This window comes from Bos mutus, chromosome 14 (assembly GCF_027580195.1).
Source record: "Bos mutus isolate GX-2022 chromosome 14, NWIPB_WYAK_1.1, whole genome shotgun sequence".
Classification (NCBI taxonomy): domain Eukaryota; kingdom Metazoa; phylum Chordata; class Mammalia; order Artiodactyla; family Bovidae; genus Bos; species Bos mutus.
Window position 1 is genome coordinate 45722523 of NC_091630.1, and position 21059 is coordinate 45743581.

General features: G+C 40.0%; 1 protein-coding gene across 1 annotated transcript in view; it reads right to left on the minus strand.

Annotated features, from left to right (window-relative positions):
• Nucleotides 1–5517: 5517 nt before the first annotated feature.
• Nucleotides 5518–21059, minus strand: part of KCNB2 (potassium voltage-gated channel subfamily B member 2) — a 474255-nt gene continuing 458713 nt past the window's right edge. The window contains exon 3 of the mRNA XM_005907227.3: nt 5518–19983. Coding sequence (XP_005907289.1) covers nt 17827–19983 — 2157 coding nt within the window. The 3' untranslated portion in view covers nt 5518–17826. The remainder of the gene's footprint in view (nt 19984–21059) is intronic.

Genomic DNA, 21059 nt, shown 5'->3' on the forward strand with positions numbered 1-21059 from the left:
CTCGGAAATGAAAAGAACACTGAAAGGTCATCTGGTTTGTCCTTCTTCATTCAGACAGGTTTGCACTTCTCATTATAGCCTCGCAAGAATCTATCCTAATTCCAAAGACATCCTGGGAAGCCGATTTCACCAGCTCTCTCGTTATCGCTAATGCGAAGCATCCATCACTTGTAGAAAATTCGTCTGAAGGACATCTAATTTCCTCACATTGGAGTTTATTCACATTTCCTTTAAATGAGTCTTCAGTGATGACCACATAAAATTTCTGTTAACCAACTGCTCTAGGGAAACGAAATTGCGGAGGTAGTGCTTATAAAGCTCTCAGAACAGGGTGTGGCATGTAATAAGCTCTCTTGACACGTTGCTACCTGCTAGGTCATTTCAGTCGTTGTCAGATTCTTTGCAACCCTGTGGACTGTAGCCCACCAGACTCCTCGGTCCATGGGATTCTCCAGGCAAGAATTCTTGAGTGGGTTGCCATGCCCTCCTCCAGGGTATTTACCCAACCCAGGGATAGAACCCATGTCTCTTACGTCTCCTGCATTGGGAAGCAGGTTCTTTACCACCAGCAGCACCTGGGAAGCCCTCCGGACACATTAGTTGCCAGGATAACAATTATCATGATCATCACTAGAGAAGGAGAGGTCAGAGTCCCTGTCTGGTATAAAGGAACATGAAGTCGTTTTGGGATTATCTGTTTTGCCTGCCTGGTAGTAGTTGACTTAGCTATTGTATCCTGGCTCACTAGAAAGGAGTGTGTAATTAATTGTTGACATAGGAGCGGGCAGGGGGCTGGAAGGAATGGCTACACTTGTGCCAGCTGTTTGCCACTCCCTGATGATGTCTACAAGTTCTTTGGGGGCAGGGAGCCCATCTTATTAGTCTTGAGTTCTTGGTACTTAGCATAATGCCTAGCACAGAAAGACACAGTATGTAATAAACACTTACACATTAACTATGATAAAGATCACTCAACAGAATTTTTATGCTATCATGTGAGTATGATTGGGCTTTCCAGGTAGCCCTAGTGGTAAAGAATCCACCTGCCAATGCAGGAGACATAAGAGACTAGGGTTCAATCCTTGGATCAGGAAGATTCCCTGGAGAAGGAAATGGCACCCCACGCCAGGATTCTTGCCTATAGATTCCCATGGACAGAGGAGTCAGGCAGGCTGTATATAGTCCATTGAGTCGCAAACAGCCGGACACAACTGAAGCAACTGAGCACAAGTGAGTATTATTCCTGTATTCCAGTATGGTGTTATAACTAAAAAAATTGTTTTTCTTGTATGTACTGCTGTTTCTCAGGTCAGACCTATTTCTGTTTTTGTTGTTTTGTTTGTGTTACTTTGGCAGCACTGCCAGGTATCTTAGTTCCCCAGCCAGGGATCAAACCTGTGTCCCTTGCAATGCAAGCCCAGGGTCTTAACAACTGGACTGCCAGGGAAGTCCGGAGGCCTCTTTCTTTCTTTTTATTTTAATTTTTTACTAAAGCATAGTTGATTTACAATGTGCTAGTTTCAGATAGGTGTATAGCAAAGTGCTTCAGTTATACATATATGTAGATCTATTCTTTTTGTGTGTGTCCATTCTTTTCCAGATTCTTTCCTCATATTTTTTAGCCCTCTTTTATCCTCCACCCCCCCACCTTTTTTTTTTTTTTTTACTTTGGCCAGAGTGGGCATGGTGACTGTGCTCTGAAGGTTATCTGTGAGTTACAGAGACCAGAATTAAACCTTGTGTCTTGATACATCCTTGAGCCTTGTGATGAATTCTGTGTCAAGCTCTGTGCCCATGCTTCCTGGTGGCAGGCTGGTTTCATTTGTATGTGAAGCATGATGAAGTTCAAAGTCAGGGAAGGTTTTACAGGGTTTCAGCCAATGGAATCAGAGGCTTTCACACAAAATTTTGCCCTGATTATGGTTGTTGCCCACTTTGCAAATAGAGCTCTAAAGTTCTTGCCATGGAGCTTCATCATCTTATAAAACCATCAGAGGAGCCATACAGGTTGAGAAATGAAAATACTGGCGCTCAGTTTTGGCTCTGGCACCCTCTCTGATATTCGGCATCAGCCTGATTCACATTGTTAACCCATCTGTTTTCATGAGGTTCAATATGGGAAGGATGGAGAAGGAAGGAAAATCTTTTTTCATTTGCTCAGAGGAGATGCCAGACTACTATGTCTCTTCCCATCTCCATCATTTTTGTGGCCCAGATTGTGCACTGTAGGGTTCATTTTTCTAAGGCTGAGGGTGGAGGCTAAATGGGATCCACTGGAGCAGAGAGAAGGGACCAGACCAAAATGGTGAGAGTTTAGGCTTCAACCAGGTCAACAAGGGGGAGGAAATGAAGGTTGCATCTGTACCATTTCTTGTGAGAGAGATGGAATTCTAGGGATGGGTGACTCTACCCTTGCTTCTCTCTTAGTCTGTGTTTCCTGAACTTTCTGAGAAGTGCGTGTGTGCTAAGTCATTTCCATTGTGTGTGACTCTATGCAAACCTAGTCCTCCAGGCTCCTCTGTCCATGGGATTCTCCAGGCAAGGATGCCAGAATGGGTTGTCATGTCCTCCAGTAGAATTTGGAAATGGAGTGTGGTGGACAAGATTGAGAAGCTCACATGGGAGAGGATTTGTATTTCCTTCCTTGGCTATATGGCCCTTACCCAGTGCCCACCCTCTGGGTGACCAGAGAAGCCAAAGGACATTTTAACTGGAAGGGCCACTCCTGCATGATACAGTTAAGCCTGGAAAGAGTGTGGGTACAGTAGACTTTGGTGGTCGTTCCTTCCTGATCCACAGTTTGGACCTTGAACTTCAACCCAGAGGGAAGGGCTCTTGCAGATTGATTGGTGAACACCTTGCTCCTGGTTGAATTCTCAGAATCCAGCACTGAGTTTCTCTACATCGCCTGCCCCAACCTCTTATGCCCAGAAAAATGCACCTTTTATGTACTTCCTCTGTTAACCCTGGAGGAGGGCATGGCAACCCACTCCAGTATTCTTGCCTGGAGAATCTCCATGGACAGAGGAGCCTGGTGGGCTACAGTCCATGGGTTGCAAAAAGTTAGACATGACTGAAGCTACTTAGCTCAAACACCTCTTTTAAATGAAATGACGACCAGGAGGGGGCCCTCTTGCTTTAGGAAGATGGTGGTGATATTTGAGCTACGAGGACACAGGGAGGAAAGTTTCATGGAGTCCAAGGCCAGTCGGTTCTCCTTGTCACTCTTCACCCCTCTATCTTCAGGACAGGGGTTGGGTGTAGAGACCAGGCACTCGGCAGCTATAGCTGTATTGGGTCACAAATACGATGGCAACATTTTATTTAATATTAATAGCCATCTCTTACTAATTTAACTCAAGAAAGTGTCCTTGACTTTAAGAGAAGGGAAATGCTGTTGTAGAGAGTTCAATCTCTCACGAAGTATCATCCTCAAAACTTTTAGACTATTAAGGAAAGGTCTTTCAGGTAAAGACTGTAATGCATGTCCCCAGGGGTCTATTAACAAAATGAGGAAATTTTCTTTGATGGAAAGGCAGCATAGCAAAGCAAGAGGTTTTTTTTGTTGTCATGGTTTGTTTAGCCGCTAAGTCCTGTCTGACTCTTTTGTGACCCCATGGACTATGGTCCTCCAGACTCCTCTGTTTATGCGATTTCCCCAGGGAAGAATATTGGAGTGGGTTGCCATTTACTTCTCCAGGAGATCTTCCTGACCCAGGGATCGAACTCTTGTCTCCTGCATTGGCAGGCAGATACTTTTCTGTTGGGCCACCAGATTAATGCATGTCCCCAGTGCTCTATTAGCAAACAAAATGAGGAAATTTTCTTTGATGGAAAGGCAGCATAGCAAAACAAGAGCTGACATTGACCTTGTTAGGTAGTTAGAATAGGAAAAAGGAGTCCAAAATGGTGGTGGCTAAAAGACAAAGGGAAAAGCCCACAAAAATAGAACAAAGGAAGGTCTGAGGACCGGAGTGAGGACCTCAGGCAAAATAAACAGCACTCCTGGCTAGTCCAGTTTACATAGGGCAGGCCCAGGGGGAGGAGAAAAAAACATAAAACGAGGAGCCAAAATTGGGCTGGGGACCTCTCTTCTCGTGTCTTTTGGGTTTGCATGCCCTCATGCCTTAAGGATATATTTTCCTTTACTTTCTAAATAAAACTGAGCTGTAACACGGAGCTGTAAACCCTGGTCCATCAGAGGGCTGTAACGCTGGTCTGTCTGTTGCTTCACATTTTTGTTGCAACAAGACAGAACTGAGGAAATTACACACTCCCCTGAAAACCTCAATGGTCAGACATCCAAATTCTGTAGCCGAGCTGCCTGGGTTCATGTCCTGGCTTTACTAGCTGTGTGACCTTCGGCAAGCTACTTAACTTCTCTGTGCCTCAGTTTCCTCTTATGTAAAATGAGGATGTTAATAGAACTAGTATTGTGAGATTTAAATAAATATATATACAGGACTGGACACATGGTAAGTGCTGTAAGTGAGGGACAGGGAGGCCTGCCATGCTTCAGTCCATGGGACCACAGAGTTAGACACGACTTAGCAACTGAAAAACAACAAGTGCTATATGAGAGTTTATCAAATAAATAAACCTCTCTCCTTACTATCTGTTCACCTCTTACGTTGGAGAGTCTGACTCTACTGGTAGTCTAATAATTTCTCTCCCTGGCCAGGAAAGATGGGCTTCCTTGGTAGCTCAGCTGGTAAAGAATCCACCTGCAATGTGGGAGACCTGGGTTCAATCCCTGGGTTGGGAAGATCCCCTGAAGGAGGGCATAGGCAACCCACTCCAGTATTCTTGCCTGGAGAATCCTTATGGACAGAAGAGCCTGGTGGGCTATAGTCCATGGGGTTGCAAAGAGTCAGACATGACTGAAGTGACTAAGCACAGCACAGCAGCCAGAAGGACTGGCTGTACAATCTGTGGGGCCTAAAACAAAATGAATATACTGGGTTCCTTACTGAAAAATTATTCAGAACTTCAAGATGGTGGCAGCAGGGCATTAAATTGAGTGCCAGGCTCTTCTGAATATCCATACTTCCGTGTGACTGCTTGAGTCACACACCCACAGAGCTGATTCTGGGGTCAGAAATCAAGGCTTGACTTACCCAACAAGGACTGACCAGAATGGCTTTAGGAATGGCAGTGGGAGACTGTCTCAAAATTCTGTGATGGTCTTACCCTAGTATTTTGCAAGGTCGTGTGCATTGAATTTTTTTTTTTTAATATAAAGCAAGTGATGCATTTGTAGGCTGTCTAAAAGGATTCATTTGAGAAGAATACTTTAAATGGTAATGGATCCAACTTTTACTTTTTGCCAGGCTTTGCAGTTTTATCCCTCACTTCCTCCAAAGAGCTCCCTGCCTCAACAGTCAGTAATGAGGTGTTGAGAAACCATGGATTGTTGGGTGGCAGGCGTGGATGCCATGCTCAATGTGAAGTGGCTTCATGCAGAGAACTGAAATGACACAGATGATTCATTTACACATTTATTTTCTATCTTGCTTATTCTACCAGACTGGAATGGAGAACAATGCCAGCAATTTTATAGACATTTTGACATAAGGTAAACAAGTATTTTGATGTTGAACAATTGTACAGACTACTACATGCATATAAGGATGCCGATTGGTGCAGAAATATTGAGTTGATTAGCAAAACTACTGATACAAAAATCACATTTTCTTTTTATGGAGTTAAAGTGCAGAAGATATGGGAACATTGATACAAACACCATTAAATGGGAGAGAAAGGCATTGTATTAATGGTGCAGGATGGACAGCTGCACAAACACAAGTATGCGAAACCGTTTCCTCTTTACAAAACTGAAATAAAAACATCTTGTTTGCAAATAGGATGAAATAAAGCATGTTGAGGCAGATGAATGAGACTAGACAAAACTTACCACTTATGCATACATAAGCTCTGGCTTCTATTGAGAGTTTGTATTAAAAACATTTCAACATAGTATGAGATGAAATGCTAACCCTATTATGTGTGTAAACCAGACAGGATAACCCAACTGAGAAATCTTCAAAAATAAAATACTTGATTGTGCTTCTTTTCCCCTGCAGCGTTCAGAGCATTCATAGATAGTATGAAAACCCTCTAAAACATTAAAGTTAATCAAAGATAGTGATGCTTCATGTGACAGTCCCTATAAATCTAATACCATATGTAGCTTGGAAATATGAAATTGTATTACTTAATGTATATGGTAATTTTAAGAACTATTATTTAACTTTGAATTTCTGACACTATATTCCTTAGGTTTTAAAAATTGTTATGAGTGTTTTTTAATCTGGGAGATGTTAGGAACTCAATAGACATTATTAAAATCTCTACAGCTTGAGACAAATAGAATCAGGTTGTTTATCAACCTATTTTACAGGGAAATCACCCACAATCATTCCCAGGAAGGCTTTTTATGTGCATTAATTACTGATACTTTTATAGCTTCACTGTAAGTTTTCATAAAATTACTTTGTGAATATTCACAGAATTGTCCTGAGTTTAACCAGAAGATAATTCTAACATTAAACATTGAATTAATGAGTTTGGGGAGTTAGACACATTGTTTTTAATAGTTTATAACTCTAGTTAACCAAAAATGCATAATATATGACTCTGGTTAACCCAAAACCCAGTAAATTCAGGCTCTACCTCCTGATCCTAAAAGCACTCATGTCCACATGCACACAGACCAACATGACTGCCTTCGCAAAAGCCAATCAACTTTTCAAAAAATGTACACTATAAACTTCAGTTTCCTCCATTTAACTCACTTGGAGATTTGCCTTTCTCTTTTAGTTTTTCTTTTTTTCTTTCCTCCTCTCTCTCCCTCCCTTTCCTTACCTCCCCTTCCTCCTTCCTACCCCCCACATCCCTCCCAAAATGTTAGCCTTTGAAAGTCTATATATGTTTATTTTATATATATCTGACTTTAGCTTTTGAAGACTAAAAAGAAAATAACATATACTTGACACTGGACATCACCAGATGGTGTCATTTCTGAGGGATGTCTACTTTGACTAGTGAGAAGAGCTAATGTCAAACAGGTAAGCCTTCACCACACTATTCTTTCATTTTACACATAATAGTGGTGAAAGAAACCATTTAAGGCAGGTCTACATTGGCAATGGGAAATAAATTAAGCAGTTAACTGGAAATATCAGCAGCTAATGCTCTTTAGTTCATTAACAGACAACACTTTTAAAACTGAATTACTCGACATATTTAGACTATGTAGATATGATGTAGAGATTTGTATTACAAGCCTGAAAAGACACTTAAAAAATACAACTTCAGTGTTTTGTAGTAGAGAATGCACAGATCAAATTGATTCAAACAGTGAGCTGTTCCACTAAAGGTGTTATTGCACTGCCTCAGACCTTTTTTTGGCTAGATATTGAGTAAGCTGTTTATAGTTACTTTTGTACCGTGGTCTATGTATGTGATGCCGTAACGTAGTGTATTGACATGGTAAGATGAGACAGTCATACTGGCAGCTTTAAAAAGCAGTAGACATAAACAGTCAACACTGAGTTTTTACATAAGCTACATAGAGGCAGGTAATAAATACATTTAGTGAGCTGGTTGGGCAGCATAATGCTTTATCTGAATATTATTCAATAAGCTAGGAACTTGATTTTTTTAGAAAACAGGTAGGAATACAGTATTTGTTAAGCTATAACTAAATAGTAATAAAAGCTAAGCTGTCATGCAGTTATGCTTTAGAACATGGGTTTTTTTTTTTAAAGCATCATAATATGTTGATTGAAACCCCGAACTAAGTAATGTGTTACACTAAAGCTTTTGTAAAATTACTAGGCGAAGAAACAAAAACAAAACAAAAAAACCCAAATAAACAAAATTTGCTAAAATCAAAGTATTATTTTCCATTTACCAATGACACATACTGGATACTCGGAAAGCGAAATTTTACATATCTTGGAAATTCTTTTGCAGAGTCAATAGAAGATTGATCCAAAGTAAGTCTGTCTTTAATGCAATGTTCAAGTTAGTTGCACTCCCCTGGTTGCACAGTGACTGCCCTGATTTGGCTAGAGCAGTTACATTTAGTCAGTGTAAGGACTAGGTGTGCAGCATTATTTGTAGTCCTTGGTCATCATCACTTACAGGAAATAGGGGCTCAAGTTAAATTTTTGTAACTTGAAATTATAAATAAATTGAAAGAGAAAACAAGCCTCCTTCTCTGTTACCTTTCTTGGTCAATAAGGTTTCAATATAAAAGAATAAATAAATGATGACAGTCTATACTTCTTTTATTTTAAAACCAAAATTTAATTAAGAATATTTGAATTCTGAAGGCTTTTGCTTTCATTTTGGTTTAATCTGGTAAATAGCCAATTATGGTAAAGCTGGAATAAAATTCAGTTATGAATTACTTTATGAAATACATCCTTAGGTTTGCAAGTGTTTAAAGCATAAAAATGGAGTGATACATTGATATTCATATAATGACTAATCATGTTTAATTCTGTGGTAATAAGGATGATGTAAAAGGCTTCAAATATATAGTATCTCTAAAGTCTTAGTAATTGTAGGAAGCTGATATATCTCTAGAAAAAATTGACATTTGTCTACTGAATATTAAAAATCTAAGGCTGCTAGGTAAAAAAATTTGCATTACGTAAGTTTTCATAGCATGTTATTTGTCCAAAAAATGTCAATCTCTCTTTAAAGCCACATGAAATGGTTTCATATATAATATATGTATACATATATATATATAATATATAGCAAATAAAATGCTGTCTATTTTATGGTAACAGTGAGTAAAAACTTACATTTACACTCATACACACATGTAAAATTTTGACTGTTTAGGAAGACACCGAAGAATTTTAGAAGACTAATTAACACACAAATGTGAGTTGAATGCTTTCTTTTGAAACACTCAAATAAAATTCCTCCTATTTGTCTTCAGGTATTGTGCTTGGTGCTTTACTATATACTACCTCATTTAATTTATAATAGTCTTTAAAAAAACATTTATAGTAAGATGAGAAATACTAATTTCAAATGACCACCTAAAGATATTTTTATATAAAAAACTTAAATTCTAATCCAAATATGACTTATTTTTCATTGGATGTAGAGTAAAGCACTATTTTTCAGTATGGCCTTCTGTCCATATCTAATATCCCCTGTTAAATTTTTTTTTTTAAGTTGCCATTATGATTTTGGCTCAAGAACCATATTGAAACTACCATACCAATATCAATTTTCCCTGATGAAAATGTTTGTTAGCACTGAAAATAATGAAAAGGATAATACTGGTATTTCCTTTTTGTATACTTCCCTGAAAACACACACTAATTGGTTACACACAAAATTTTAGTGGAAGTTTGCATTTAGGATGGTATCTTGTGATAAGTTAGTGAATGGGGCACCATTTCTCTCATCAACCTAGAGGTTCAAGAAATTAATAGAGGCTTTAACAATTATTGTTCTTTGTTAATAGTAGGAGAAAACATTGTGTCATTGCTTTGTTGATCAAATCATATTATGACATGGTGTAGAGAGTTCTTTCGTCCTCAGGCTTCTCTAAGATTAGTGACCTTGACTTTGGGCTCCAAGTTGCTATTGCCCCTGGTTCATTTGGTCCTGCCCTTGACTTGACCCTGAAGACCTGTGTAACCAGGCAGATCCGAGGGAAGGATTGCTAGTGATAACTGCAGAGAAGAGAGGAATGAAGAATCTGGATGATCTGATATGAGATTTGATCAAAAACATGTGTTTCAGAATCAGGAAGATGAAACTTGAAAGGAAGGTGGAAGGGAGTGAGAAGATCAAGTCACTGCCACAGATGGTTTCCACTCTACATCCAGGGCACAGAACTAATATTAGTAAATTGCCCAATAACCTTCCCCTTTCAGCTCTTCCTCCCACTTCCCTCACTCCTTCAAACAAAACAAAGCAAGCAAGCGGAACCATAAGCAACAATATGAAACAGAAAAGCTTTTGGATTGAAAGCAAGGTGTTAAGAGCAGACATAGTCATTATGCAGTTAAATGAAAGGTTTTATTAAAAATGCTTCAGTGTGCTAATGGTACCTTATATTTACTTAATATACCTTTTTATACATTCAGTGTTGAATTTTTAATGTTTAATATGCTGCTTTAAAACTGTATAAGTTTAAATTTGGCTATTGGACAAACCCAGTGTTTTATAAATTGCAGGGTTTTTTTTTCTTTCTTTGGCTTTGAAACAAATAGGAAGATTTTGTAAATTTTTTAGTGAGATTTTCATAATATATACACATTTGTTACTTCTGGTGATAATATTTTTGTTGGATAAGTAATTTGGGTACTATTAGAACATATTACCTTCTGTGTATCTGTTTGCTTTCCAAAACTCCTCCCCATTTCAAGGAAACATTATGTGACTATAATCTGGAGATTAAAACCACAGCCTAATCCATATGCTGCAAATAAGAATATTAGGAGCATCTTGGTTTAAAGAAAATGGCAGAAATCTGGCTGTAATTCAATTTCTGGCCAGTACCCACAGATACGGCTTGGAAGTTTAGAAGCACTTGTGTTTTTGCCAGGGTAATTCAGGGGTACTTCAGGTTCTACCTTTAAGTAGAATGGAGACTGTGGATTTGTCCTTACAGATTTGTGATTCTTAAAAAAGGCTCCACTTTGAGTGCTCTTCTGTCTTTTCACTAATGGCAGAAAGGTCAATGTAGCATTTACTAATGTGTATTCAGAGTGCAGACTAGGACACTTCTAAACATTTAGTTAAACTTGTGACTCATTTTAAATTTGGAGACAGCAGGTAGAACCACTTTGAAAGTGCTGTGCAGAGGGTGGCAACTATTTTCTCAGATATTTTAGAATAAGAAAAAGAAAACAGAGAAATGATCGCTGGAAAAAAAAAATAACTTGGTTGTGATTTTGACTCTATGCACGGGTAATGGAAGGTGGAAAATGGTCCAGAACTTTCTTTCAAGTCCTCCTTACCCCATCCTTTCTTGGCAAATGGAATTCCACTTTCTTTCAAACTGACCACTAGAGGGCACTCAACACAGACTGAAAAAGCAGGACAAGCTGGCTCCTGACATCCTTTGGGAAATCTGTGTATTTACTGTCTGTTACCAGTATTCTGTGTCTATTTCCCTGAGTCTTAATTTTGAAAGTCTATATTGCTTGGTATTCAATCTAAAGTCTTTTTAGGTTGAAATGGAGCAAAAATAACACAAAGAAAACCTATTCAGCTATATCACTTGCCAGCTTGCCCACGATGGAAGGGAGATAAGCTACATTGCTAGATTGGCATTAAGCTTTCCTTACCAGCAGGTGGTGATGGGTTCTCCCACAGCATACAGGCTAGGATTTAAACAAAATCAAACAGAACAGTTAAGGGGTATAAAAACAATGATTTTTCAACGTTGTTTTTTTGCCAGAATCTTATATCTTTTGGCTGAAGTGGGTAATATCTACACTAAAATAAATTATCACTAACTTTCAGACAGCTACTATAGTTTTAAGCATGGATGTTTAGAAAGCTTATGTGGTGGTCATTCAGATTCTAGACTAAGGAATGAAAATAAATAACAAATCTGAGAAAAAATAAAAGTGGATTACAGAAATTCTCAGACAACAAACTCAAACATATTGCCATACTATTTCCAGCTCAAGCTATGGAATTAGATTTCACTTGGGAACATAGTCTCTTTAAATATGAAATCTCTGCTAGAGTGTGAAACTGAGGGAATGAGCTGTGCATAAATTAACTTCTGGTATAAGGTAGACAGTAAATGTTTGTTTAATGAAGTATTTTACCCCAGAAATATGGAAATATCTGTTAGATAATAAGAACTAATTTCTTCAGGAGAGAGATTAAAGCTGGAATTATCTCAATCGCAAATTTCATGTTAATAAGCAGTTTCAATTACATACAAGAATTACATACACACACACACATACATGTACCAAATATAAATTTCTTGGCTTAAAAACACATTTAGTTTACCTACCTATTTCTCAGTCCTTCTTCTTTTTGGAGGGTATTTGTATCTTTTGCTGGCCTTGGATTATCTCACTACTAAAGACAATTCCCCACCTTCCTTTCTTTGTATGTATATTTATAGTTTAAAACTCTTTTAGACTTAATAAGGAAGAGATTATGCATTAATGGCAATGGTAAACAGGTTTATGAAATTAAGTCAGGCTATTTTAAAAAGTCAAGTAGAAGCAATGGTAATTGACATCACTAAAGAATAGCATTATATTACAATAAGTGCTAACTTTGATAATATAGAATGTTCACCAAGATTTTGGAATTGAGACCTTTCCCCTTTCTTATTAGGGATGGGCCTTCGAGTGTTTCCAATTTTTACTTAGATTTTGTAGTCTCTTCTTTCTTTTTTAGTTCTGTTTTGGTGAGGGCAGTTGAAGTGGGAAAACACCCAATAGATTTTCAAATTCACATGGACCTAAGTGAATAAATCCCTTGAGTCAAGCTACACCATTTTTGATGACTGAATTTTAAACACTTTCCATTTAGAAATTCAGAGGACTAAATACAGAATATTGATAGACTGCTAAAATGTTGCCTATAGTCAAGGGGAAGTAAGAAAAAAACATTAAGATGCTTAGTTTTTAACCAAATAACCATCAACAAACTGTTAAAATATAAAATTTGCTACAGACTTTTTCACTGGTATTAAATTTTGCTCTACTTATTAGTGATAGACTATTATTAGCTACTTTGACAAGTAATATATCTAAGAATTATTTTTCAGTTTACAGGTAATAGGGAAAGACAACTCATAGCTTTACTCGATCAGATTAACAATTTGTTACCTCAAATGTAAATTTAAACTGTCATTCAGAAATAATTATGCATCAGACTTCCATTCATACGATCCATTTATTTCTTAGGAAAACAGTTCTTTGGAAAAAAACATTTCACTTGGTCTTGTCACATACTTCCCTGGTTTGATAACTGAATGATTTTTCCATATTTAGAAGAGATACTTTCCAGTAACCCAAAGGATCCTCAGCCTGGTTTTATTATTAATGTTATGTACTTTTTGACCACGCCACATGGTATGAAGGATCTTAGTTCCCTGACATGGCATTGAACCCATGCCTGTTGCAGTGGAAGTGCAAGAAGCTTGGAATCCTAAGCACTGGGTGCCAGGGAAGTCCCCTCAGTCTGGTTTTAAATGAGTAGTAAGTCCATGAGGCTGGGGGCTGTACCCAGCACCAAGCACCAAGCACAATGCCTTCTATAGAATATAGGAGTGCTCACCTCATGTTTACTGAATGAATGGTGAAATGCCAATCAAATTCTATTAGACAATACTTTTGAACTTAGATTCAGTCATTCTAAAGTTCTTTATTTTTTTCTAGAAAATCAGTGACTTCCTTCAGTCTTTGCCTAATGTGTATATCATGAGTAATAAATCCTTCTCTTTAATACAGAGATGTGTCTCTTATGACCAGAATTCCAAAAGGGCAAATGTATGTGCTAAAGACAATCAATGTCATTTATCTCAAGTCATTGGCATTTGGCATGATCCTCTGCTGCTTTAAATAAGCTGTGTGACAATAAATACACCTCTGTTTTTATTTTCATTATTTTGAATATTAATAGAGAAAAAACACTCCTTAACTCAACAGACTTTCCTGTAGTTCACTGGAACACTGGACGTGAAACCACAGGATGTGAATGAGGTCTCGTTCTACTCTTCATCAAGTTCAAGTGTGAATCTGAAGAAGATTCATAACTTCCCTGGTCTTCTATTGATAAATAACACCTGATTCAGAAGGCTGTTCTGAGGATTGCTGCTAAGTCACTTCAGTTGTGTCCGACTCTGTGCGACCCCAGAGATGGCAGCCCACCAGGCTCCCCTGTCCCTGGGACTCTCCAGGCAAGAACACTGGAGTGGGTTGCCATTTCCTTCTCCAATGCATGAAAGTGAAAAGTGAAAGTGAAGTCACTCAGTCGTGTCCGTCTCTTAGCGACCCCAGGGACTGCAGCCTACCAGGCTCCTCTGCCCGTGGGATTTTCCAGGCAAGAGTACTGGAGTGGAGGATTAAACATGACCAAAAACTCTAAAATATTCTACATACTTTTTTCTTTACAAATTTCAAGAGAAAATAGTTGAGTTGTTGACTTTCCTCATGTCTACACGACTAAGACGCTTTTGACAAGAAATTAATGGGAACAGACACTTGGCACATCCTCATCTTGTTACCAAATCCAGCTCATATCAGGATAGTGCTAGATCTAAATGCCTGCTTCAGAGCTGTTGGCTGTGCCCCAGTGAAGAAATTTCTAGTGGAAATGTTTAGAAACTAATTAAATGAACTCTAGGGAGTCTGGGTGTCACTCTTGCATTTGTGATCCAGCCCAAGATGTATATCCATGTACCCATTTCTATCCTCTTATGATCGATCTCAAGCTTTGAGTTAAAACAATCTTGTGGCAATTTACACCCATTAGGATAGTCAGCAGAACTGAATTAACCATACCTGGGACTGTGTTATTTTGAGTTCTTTCAAATAGCCTTTCCTCATTGATGTTTGTCCCTGGTCACTGAGCTAGGTGATAATGAATGGGCTCTCCCAGCAGCGGAAACCTCCAGGGTCCCTCAGGGAGTCAGTCTGTGTCCCTGCCACTTAAACAGTGCTTCTCAAACTGGGGGTGTATTTTCCAGGGAATACAAAAAGAGGTATATAAAGTTAAATGAGTATCCATTTCAGTAGTTGGTGAGTACTGTAAGAAAAAATATCAATTCTTTTATATTGAAACATATGCTATGAAGTAAAATGCAGCATTTCCATGACTTTTTAACATAAAACATAAGACTTTGCAAGATCTCTGTGCTTGGCAAATACGTTCATCCTCTACATTAGAGGCAGTTAGTTCACTGAAAAGGTTTAGGACGCAGTGCACAAGAGCATTCTAGGAACCCCTGGTGCTTTCTTTCGAAACAACAAAGTAAAAAAAAAAATTTTTTTTTTTTTGAGGAATGTTTTATTTTATTTTTGTCCTAGCTGAAGACGTTTGGCTCAGAGGGACTAAGAAGAATCGAAGGTTAAATTTACCACAGGAGGTTCTTCAAAATTCTTTAAAACTTAAAAAAATATATTAACAGAAAAAAGTTTTTAGGGAGAAATCTTTTGGGGGAAATGTCTAGAATTCCTTATCTAGGAAAGATTTTTAATATTAAGCATTCTGGAGCAGGATTCTCAGGTAGAAGGCCTAATGGACACAAGACAGGTTGGCATTAGTAAACTATCAGATAAATTTTAAAAAACGAAATTCATCAATACAGAAACATCAGAAAATAACTGCTTCATGAGACTATGTAAAGAAAATAATTTTCATGACTTATTTGCTATTCATCTAACAGCAGATATATCTGTTTACTTGAAAAACTATATATAGAAAATTCAGACACTCTAGTTTTACAAAAACTGAGCAATATGTAGTTTTAGACACTGAAATAAGTATGACTAATGTAAATATCAATGATTAATGACCATACACTCTTAAAAGTTGTGTTTTGAAACAAACATAAAAACCATTAGGAAATTCTAGTAAGAACAATGAAAAAAATGCTTAAAATTATTTTTAGCAGTACATGGATTTCAACTAAGATCCAACCTGGTTTTCTTATCTAAAGATATAATGACCAGATTTTGTTAATAAAGACATGTTATTCCTTAAAGCCTTAAGTTCGATTCTAAATTTTTGGGTTGTCTTTTTCTGATGTTTTTTTTTTTTTCTTTAAAATATAGAGTAAAATTTGGAATGTTTTTCCTTAAACAAAAAATTGTGCTTTAAATTTGGCCCAGAATTTTCCTGTTTCCCTGAACTATACACCCACACCCACCCAAACATCCATACACACATACAAAATATATAATTCGGAGGCAAAACTTGGACATTCCTGAGAGCTCAAGGGATCACATTAATTTGAACTCTTAAGGTAACTTAGAAATAATTTGTCTTAGTTTTTATTGGAGTAAAACTGAGGCTAAGAGAGGTTTTCAAGATTCACCCAGGATTACCCCGCAGGTAGTTACATTTCTGGAGCTAGAGCTTTGATTTCCTGTAAGGCAAAGTGGATCCAAATGAGCTGGCTTCTAGCACAGTCTGAACCAACAAGACAGCCACCAGCAAATATCCTGTATTTGTGTTGATACGACACTCAGGCATGTCCAGCTCTTTGCGAGCCCATGGATGGTAGCCGGCTAGGCTACTCTGTCCACGGAATTTTCCAGGCAAAAAAACTGGAGTGCATTGCCATTTCCACATCCAGGGGATCTTCCTGACCCAGGGATCGACCCGCGTCTCTTGCGTCTCCTGCACTGGCAGGCGAATTCTTTACCACTAGCGCCATCTGAACTGAACTGAGCGCCGACTACCGTAACACCTGTGCATTTCGCGGCTCTCAGTAAAAATGGTGGAAATATTGCTTTCAATCCTCCACCACTTGGGGGCGCTGGAAACGTGAGGGTGTGTTTATAGGTGCTGCAATTACAAGATGGTGCCGCTGGAGTTTGCAGCTCTCCTCACCTGGCAGTGTTCCCTCCTCACACTGGGAAATACTGAAAGACCCATTATCAGGGCAGCGTCCTTTCCATGTACCTCATTTCCAGACCCACCTCTATGTGGTCGGGGTGGGTGGGGTGGCAGTCTGACTTAAATAGCTCTGCTTTTAGTGTGCTAAAAGTCACTTTTTAGAATTCCCATTTTGGCATATGTACATTCTATCTTTAGGTTTTTAGATAGAAAAGGTTATGTTGGATACAAGTGGAAAGTAGTCATCTTTAGGTGGCCAATATATAGTTTTTTGTTTTTGTTTTTTTAAAGAACTGATTTACAGAAGTGAAGTGCAATTAAAAAAAAAGTTTAGTTGTGTAATATCACCTTTTAAGTATGTTCAGATTTTTTAAAAAATGCATTTCTGTACAGGCTGTGACATGATACATACTTTTCCCCACAATATTAGGGATATGTAATTGACCGGCAAAATTTCAAGCCTCAATTTCAAGTTTTTGGATATCTGGTCATTATATCTTGCCTATTTTCATGATTTATAAATAAAACCACAAATGCCACAACTAAGCAGAAGCAAAAAAGAAAAATGCACCCTGTGAGTCATATCATCAGTCAATAAAAATACTGTATTCCTTTAAACAAATGTACTTATAAGAGCTTTATAACCCAAAGCAAGATATGTGAGATGGTTTAAGAAGAGGTTGCAGTTTTGCAACAAGAAGTCTGTACAGCTCCTCCAGGCAGTAGCAGTGAAGGAAGTGCCTGTGTCTCAGAAACTTGTTTCCGTCTGTTCTTGACACTTCTGCATCCCAAGCCCCATTATTTACAAAGTTATGCATTTTGCAAGCTCAAAGCACCTTTGCGCCTCGCAATTATGAACGCATGCAATGACATTTCATCCTTTCATGTGCAAATTCTAAAATTCATCATAACAGAAAAGCTCACAGTCGAAACTCTGCGATTTGAAATGAAAGGATCAAAAATGTCAGACATGGCAGAATACGGTTCCTAATAGAGCTCTCTTTATTTGTTCACTGTTCTTCATTTTTGTTTGTTACAAAAATGGAGTCTTGATTCTTTATTTAAACAGTACTGAAACTAAACTGTTCATGCCATGCAAAAATAACATTTTATGCACTTTTTTGGGGAGGGAGGGGCTTCCCACGTTTTAGTTCACAGGCCTTATTAACCGCATTTTTAAGAAACAAGTTTTTTTGTTTTTTTTTTGTTTGTTTGTTTTAGTGTTATTATTGCTTTTGTAACTAGTCACATGCTGGTTTCACGTGTGGGGCAGTAACCTGTGTCTCCCGGGTTGGAATGAATTTCTGGGGCAAACAAATGGTTTTCCATCTTGCACCCTTCTTGACTGTTGTCCTTTTTCACTTCTGCTACACCATGGTAAATGTCTTGTCTACAGTTGTGACTTGTGTCCTGGGCAGAGGAAGAGCCCACACAGGCCTCTTCTCTTAAAGGGTCTCTTCCATCACTAGGCTTATCTGTCAAGCAGTTTGGGCTGGAGTCTGCCTGCTTGTCCGGCCTCCTGGTCCCCTGGAGCTCTAAGAAGTCATCATCTTCCCCCGTGTCGATTTCCGTGAAGCTCCTCCTCTCTCTGGCGGAGAAAGTAAAGAGTTTCTGCTTGGGAAACCGAGGCGTCAGCCCTTTGGAGGGTCCTTGACAATGAACCTCAGCACCCAGCAAGGGTCTATCTCCCTGGGAGGGGGTTTCTTCTAAGAGAATGGTGCTGATGAGCTGGGGTGCGGTGAGTGGAAAGTCCGCCGCGGTGACCGGCAGCGGCCTGGCTGTGCTGGGCGGGGTTGGCGGGGCCCCGCCTCTGCTGTCCTTGAAGTTGACCTTGAGCGATCTGGACTTGAGCGGGTTGCTGCCTTTCAGCGAGCTCTTGGGGCTCTCGGAGGCACAGTCCGTCGGCAGAGGGCCGTGGGGCCCACCTTGGGGCCCGCCAGCAGCGTCGAGGTTCACAGTTCTGTCGATCGGAGCATATTCTGGGGTGGCCTCCCTGACCGTGGGCCCCTTCTCCCTGATTAGGGCTAAGAAGGGGGGAGCCCTGGCTCTTTGGTGCTCTTCTAACCCGGCCAGGTCGGGTGGGAACTTCATCTGCAGGTGGGACGCAGAGGGCGGCGGCAGGGGCGACCTCTCAGTCTCCGTGAAGTCGGTGGCGCAGCTGGTGAAGCTGTCGATACTGGATGTGCTCTTCATGTCCACGACGCCCTCGGTCTGTGCCACCGCCAGCTGCTCCTGCGGGCAGACCACCTCCTCCATCTCTATCTCTTCCTCGTAGGTGGACGGCCTCTCGGCCTGCTCCTGGCCATCGGGGTTCGGGTGAGAGTGAGGCTGCGTCTTGGTGATTTCATTGTACAGCATCTCCAGCTTCTGGGCGCTCAGATGCTGCGGGCTGGAGGAAGAAGTGTTGTTAAGCTGTTCATGGGAGTCTTTCTGGCTGACCTCCTGGTACTTATTCTCGTAAGACTTGTTGGAGCTGGTTTCCGACAGAGCCTTCCTGGCCCACTTCCACCGGCTTGGAGAGAGGTGATTGTCATCCGTGGAGCCCTTGGTGTTGGCCGACTCTCCCGTCTTCTCCACGGCCACGTCTATCAGCTCCATACTTCGAGCAAAGGCGTCCTTTAAGTTCATAGACACGATGCTTCCGTTCCTCTTGGCACGCTCCAGAGCCTCTCTCCTCTTAATGGCTTTCTCCTGGCGTTTCTGCTCTTTGTAAAACTCAGAAAAATTGTTCACAATGATTGGGATGGGAAGGGCGATCACCAGAACCCCTGCGATACAGCAGAGACCTCCCACAATCTTCCCTAATAACGTTTTTGGGTAGATATCTCCATAACCGACAGTCGTCATGGTGATGGTGGCCCACCAAAAGGAAGCCGGGATACTGGTGAACTTGGTGGCATCCTCGTCCTTCTCGGCAAAAAATACCAGGCTGGAGAATATCATTATCCCCATGGCCAGAAACAAGATCAGCAAGCCCAGTTCATTGTAACTCCGCCTGAGGGTGAAGCCCAGGGACTGCAGGCCCGTGGAGTGCCGGGCGAGTTTCAGGATCCGGAGGATCCGCATGATCCGGAAGATCTGGACCACGCGGCGAACATTCTGGAACTGCAGCACACTCTTGTTGGACTCCGTGAGGAAGATGGTGACGTAATAGGGCAAGATGGCCAGCAAGTCGATAACGTTCAGCGGGCCTTTGAAGAACTTCCATTTGTTGGGTGAGGACAGGAACCGTAAAAGGTACTCCATGGTAAACCAGGCGATACACACGGCCTCCACGTGAGCCAACTGGGGGTTGTCATTGGGCTGTCCGAATTCATCCATCTCCTGCAGCTCCGGCAGCGTGTTGAGAGACAGTGCGATGGTGGAGAGGACGATGAACAAGATGGACACGATAGCCAAGATCTGGAAAAGAAAAGAAAGGCAAGTCAGTAGGGCCTCTTAGTTGCTTAGGCACAGCCAGGAGACTTAGGGGTTCACTGTTTTTTAAATGATATGCCTTGTTCAAAGGTATTCCAAGAAGGTAACTTTACAAACACATTCACTTCTTATGAGTTCATTTCACTTAAAAGCCTAATATGGATAAAATAGGCAACTAATGGGAACCTACTGTGTAGCACAGGGAGCTCTATTCAGTGCTCTGTGGTGACCTAAATGGGAAAAAAATCCAAAAAAGAGGTGATATATATATATATACACACACACACACACATAAATAGCTGATTCACTTTGCTGTACAGCAGAAACCTAACACTGTAAAACAACAATACTCTAATTAAAATGATATATATATATATATATATATATAATAAACCTAATGTAACATACCTTTAAATTCTATGGTCTAATCCATTTGAAAAAAATCCACCCCCCTACCTTGCCCATTGTTCCTAGACCCCTCTGAAAGAGTTTTCGGGGAACAATCATCTCCCCTCTCTTGCGTGTGTGCATATGTGCTCAGATGTGTCCTACTCTTTGCAACCCCATGGACTGTAGCCTACCAGGCTCCTCTGGAGCAGTTTGCCATACCCTCCCCCAGGGGATCTTCCCAACCCAGGGATGGAACCTATGTCTTTTGCATCTCCTGCACTGGCAGGTGGATTCTTTACCACCTGAGCCACCAGGGAAGTCCTCCCCTCTCAGCTATTTGTAATTTTTCTCTCTGAACCACCCAGTGTATGTTTCTTTATGTAAATTGCCATACCTGCTATAGAAGCGAGAAAAAAGTCATGACTGCCAGAAGTTTTATTCTAAAGAGCCAGACACAACTGAGCGAATAACACTTTCACACTTTCCAGTGGTTAAGACTCTACCTCCACCTGCAGTGGGTGCAGGTCAATCCCTGGTTGGGGAGTTAAGATCCTACATGCCTCGAGGTGTGACCAAAAAAAAAAAAAAAGGAAAAAAGGATAAGTGACTGGTCACTGATCAGTCAGTGATCACAGACCTATATGTAGAGAGATAACAAGGCCTTGGTACAG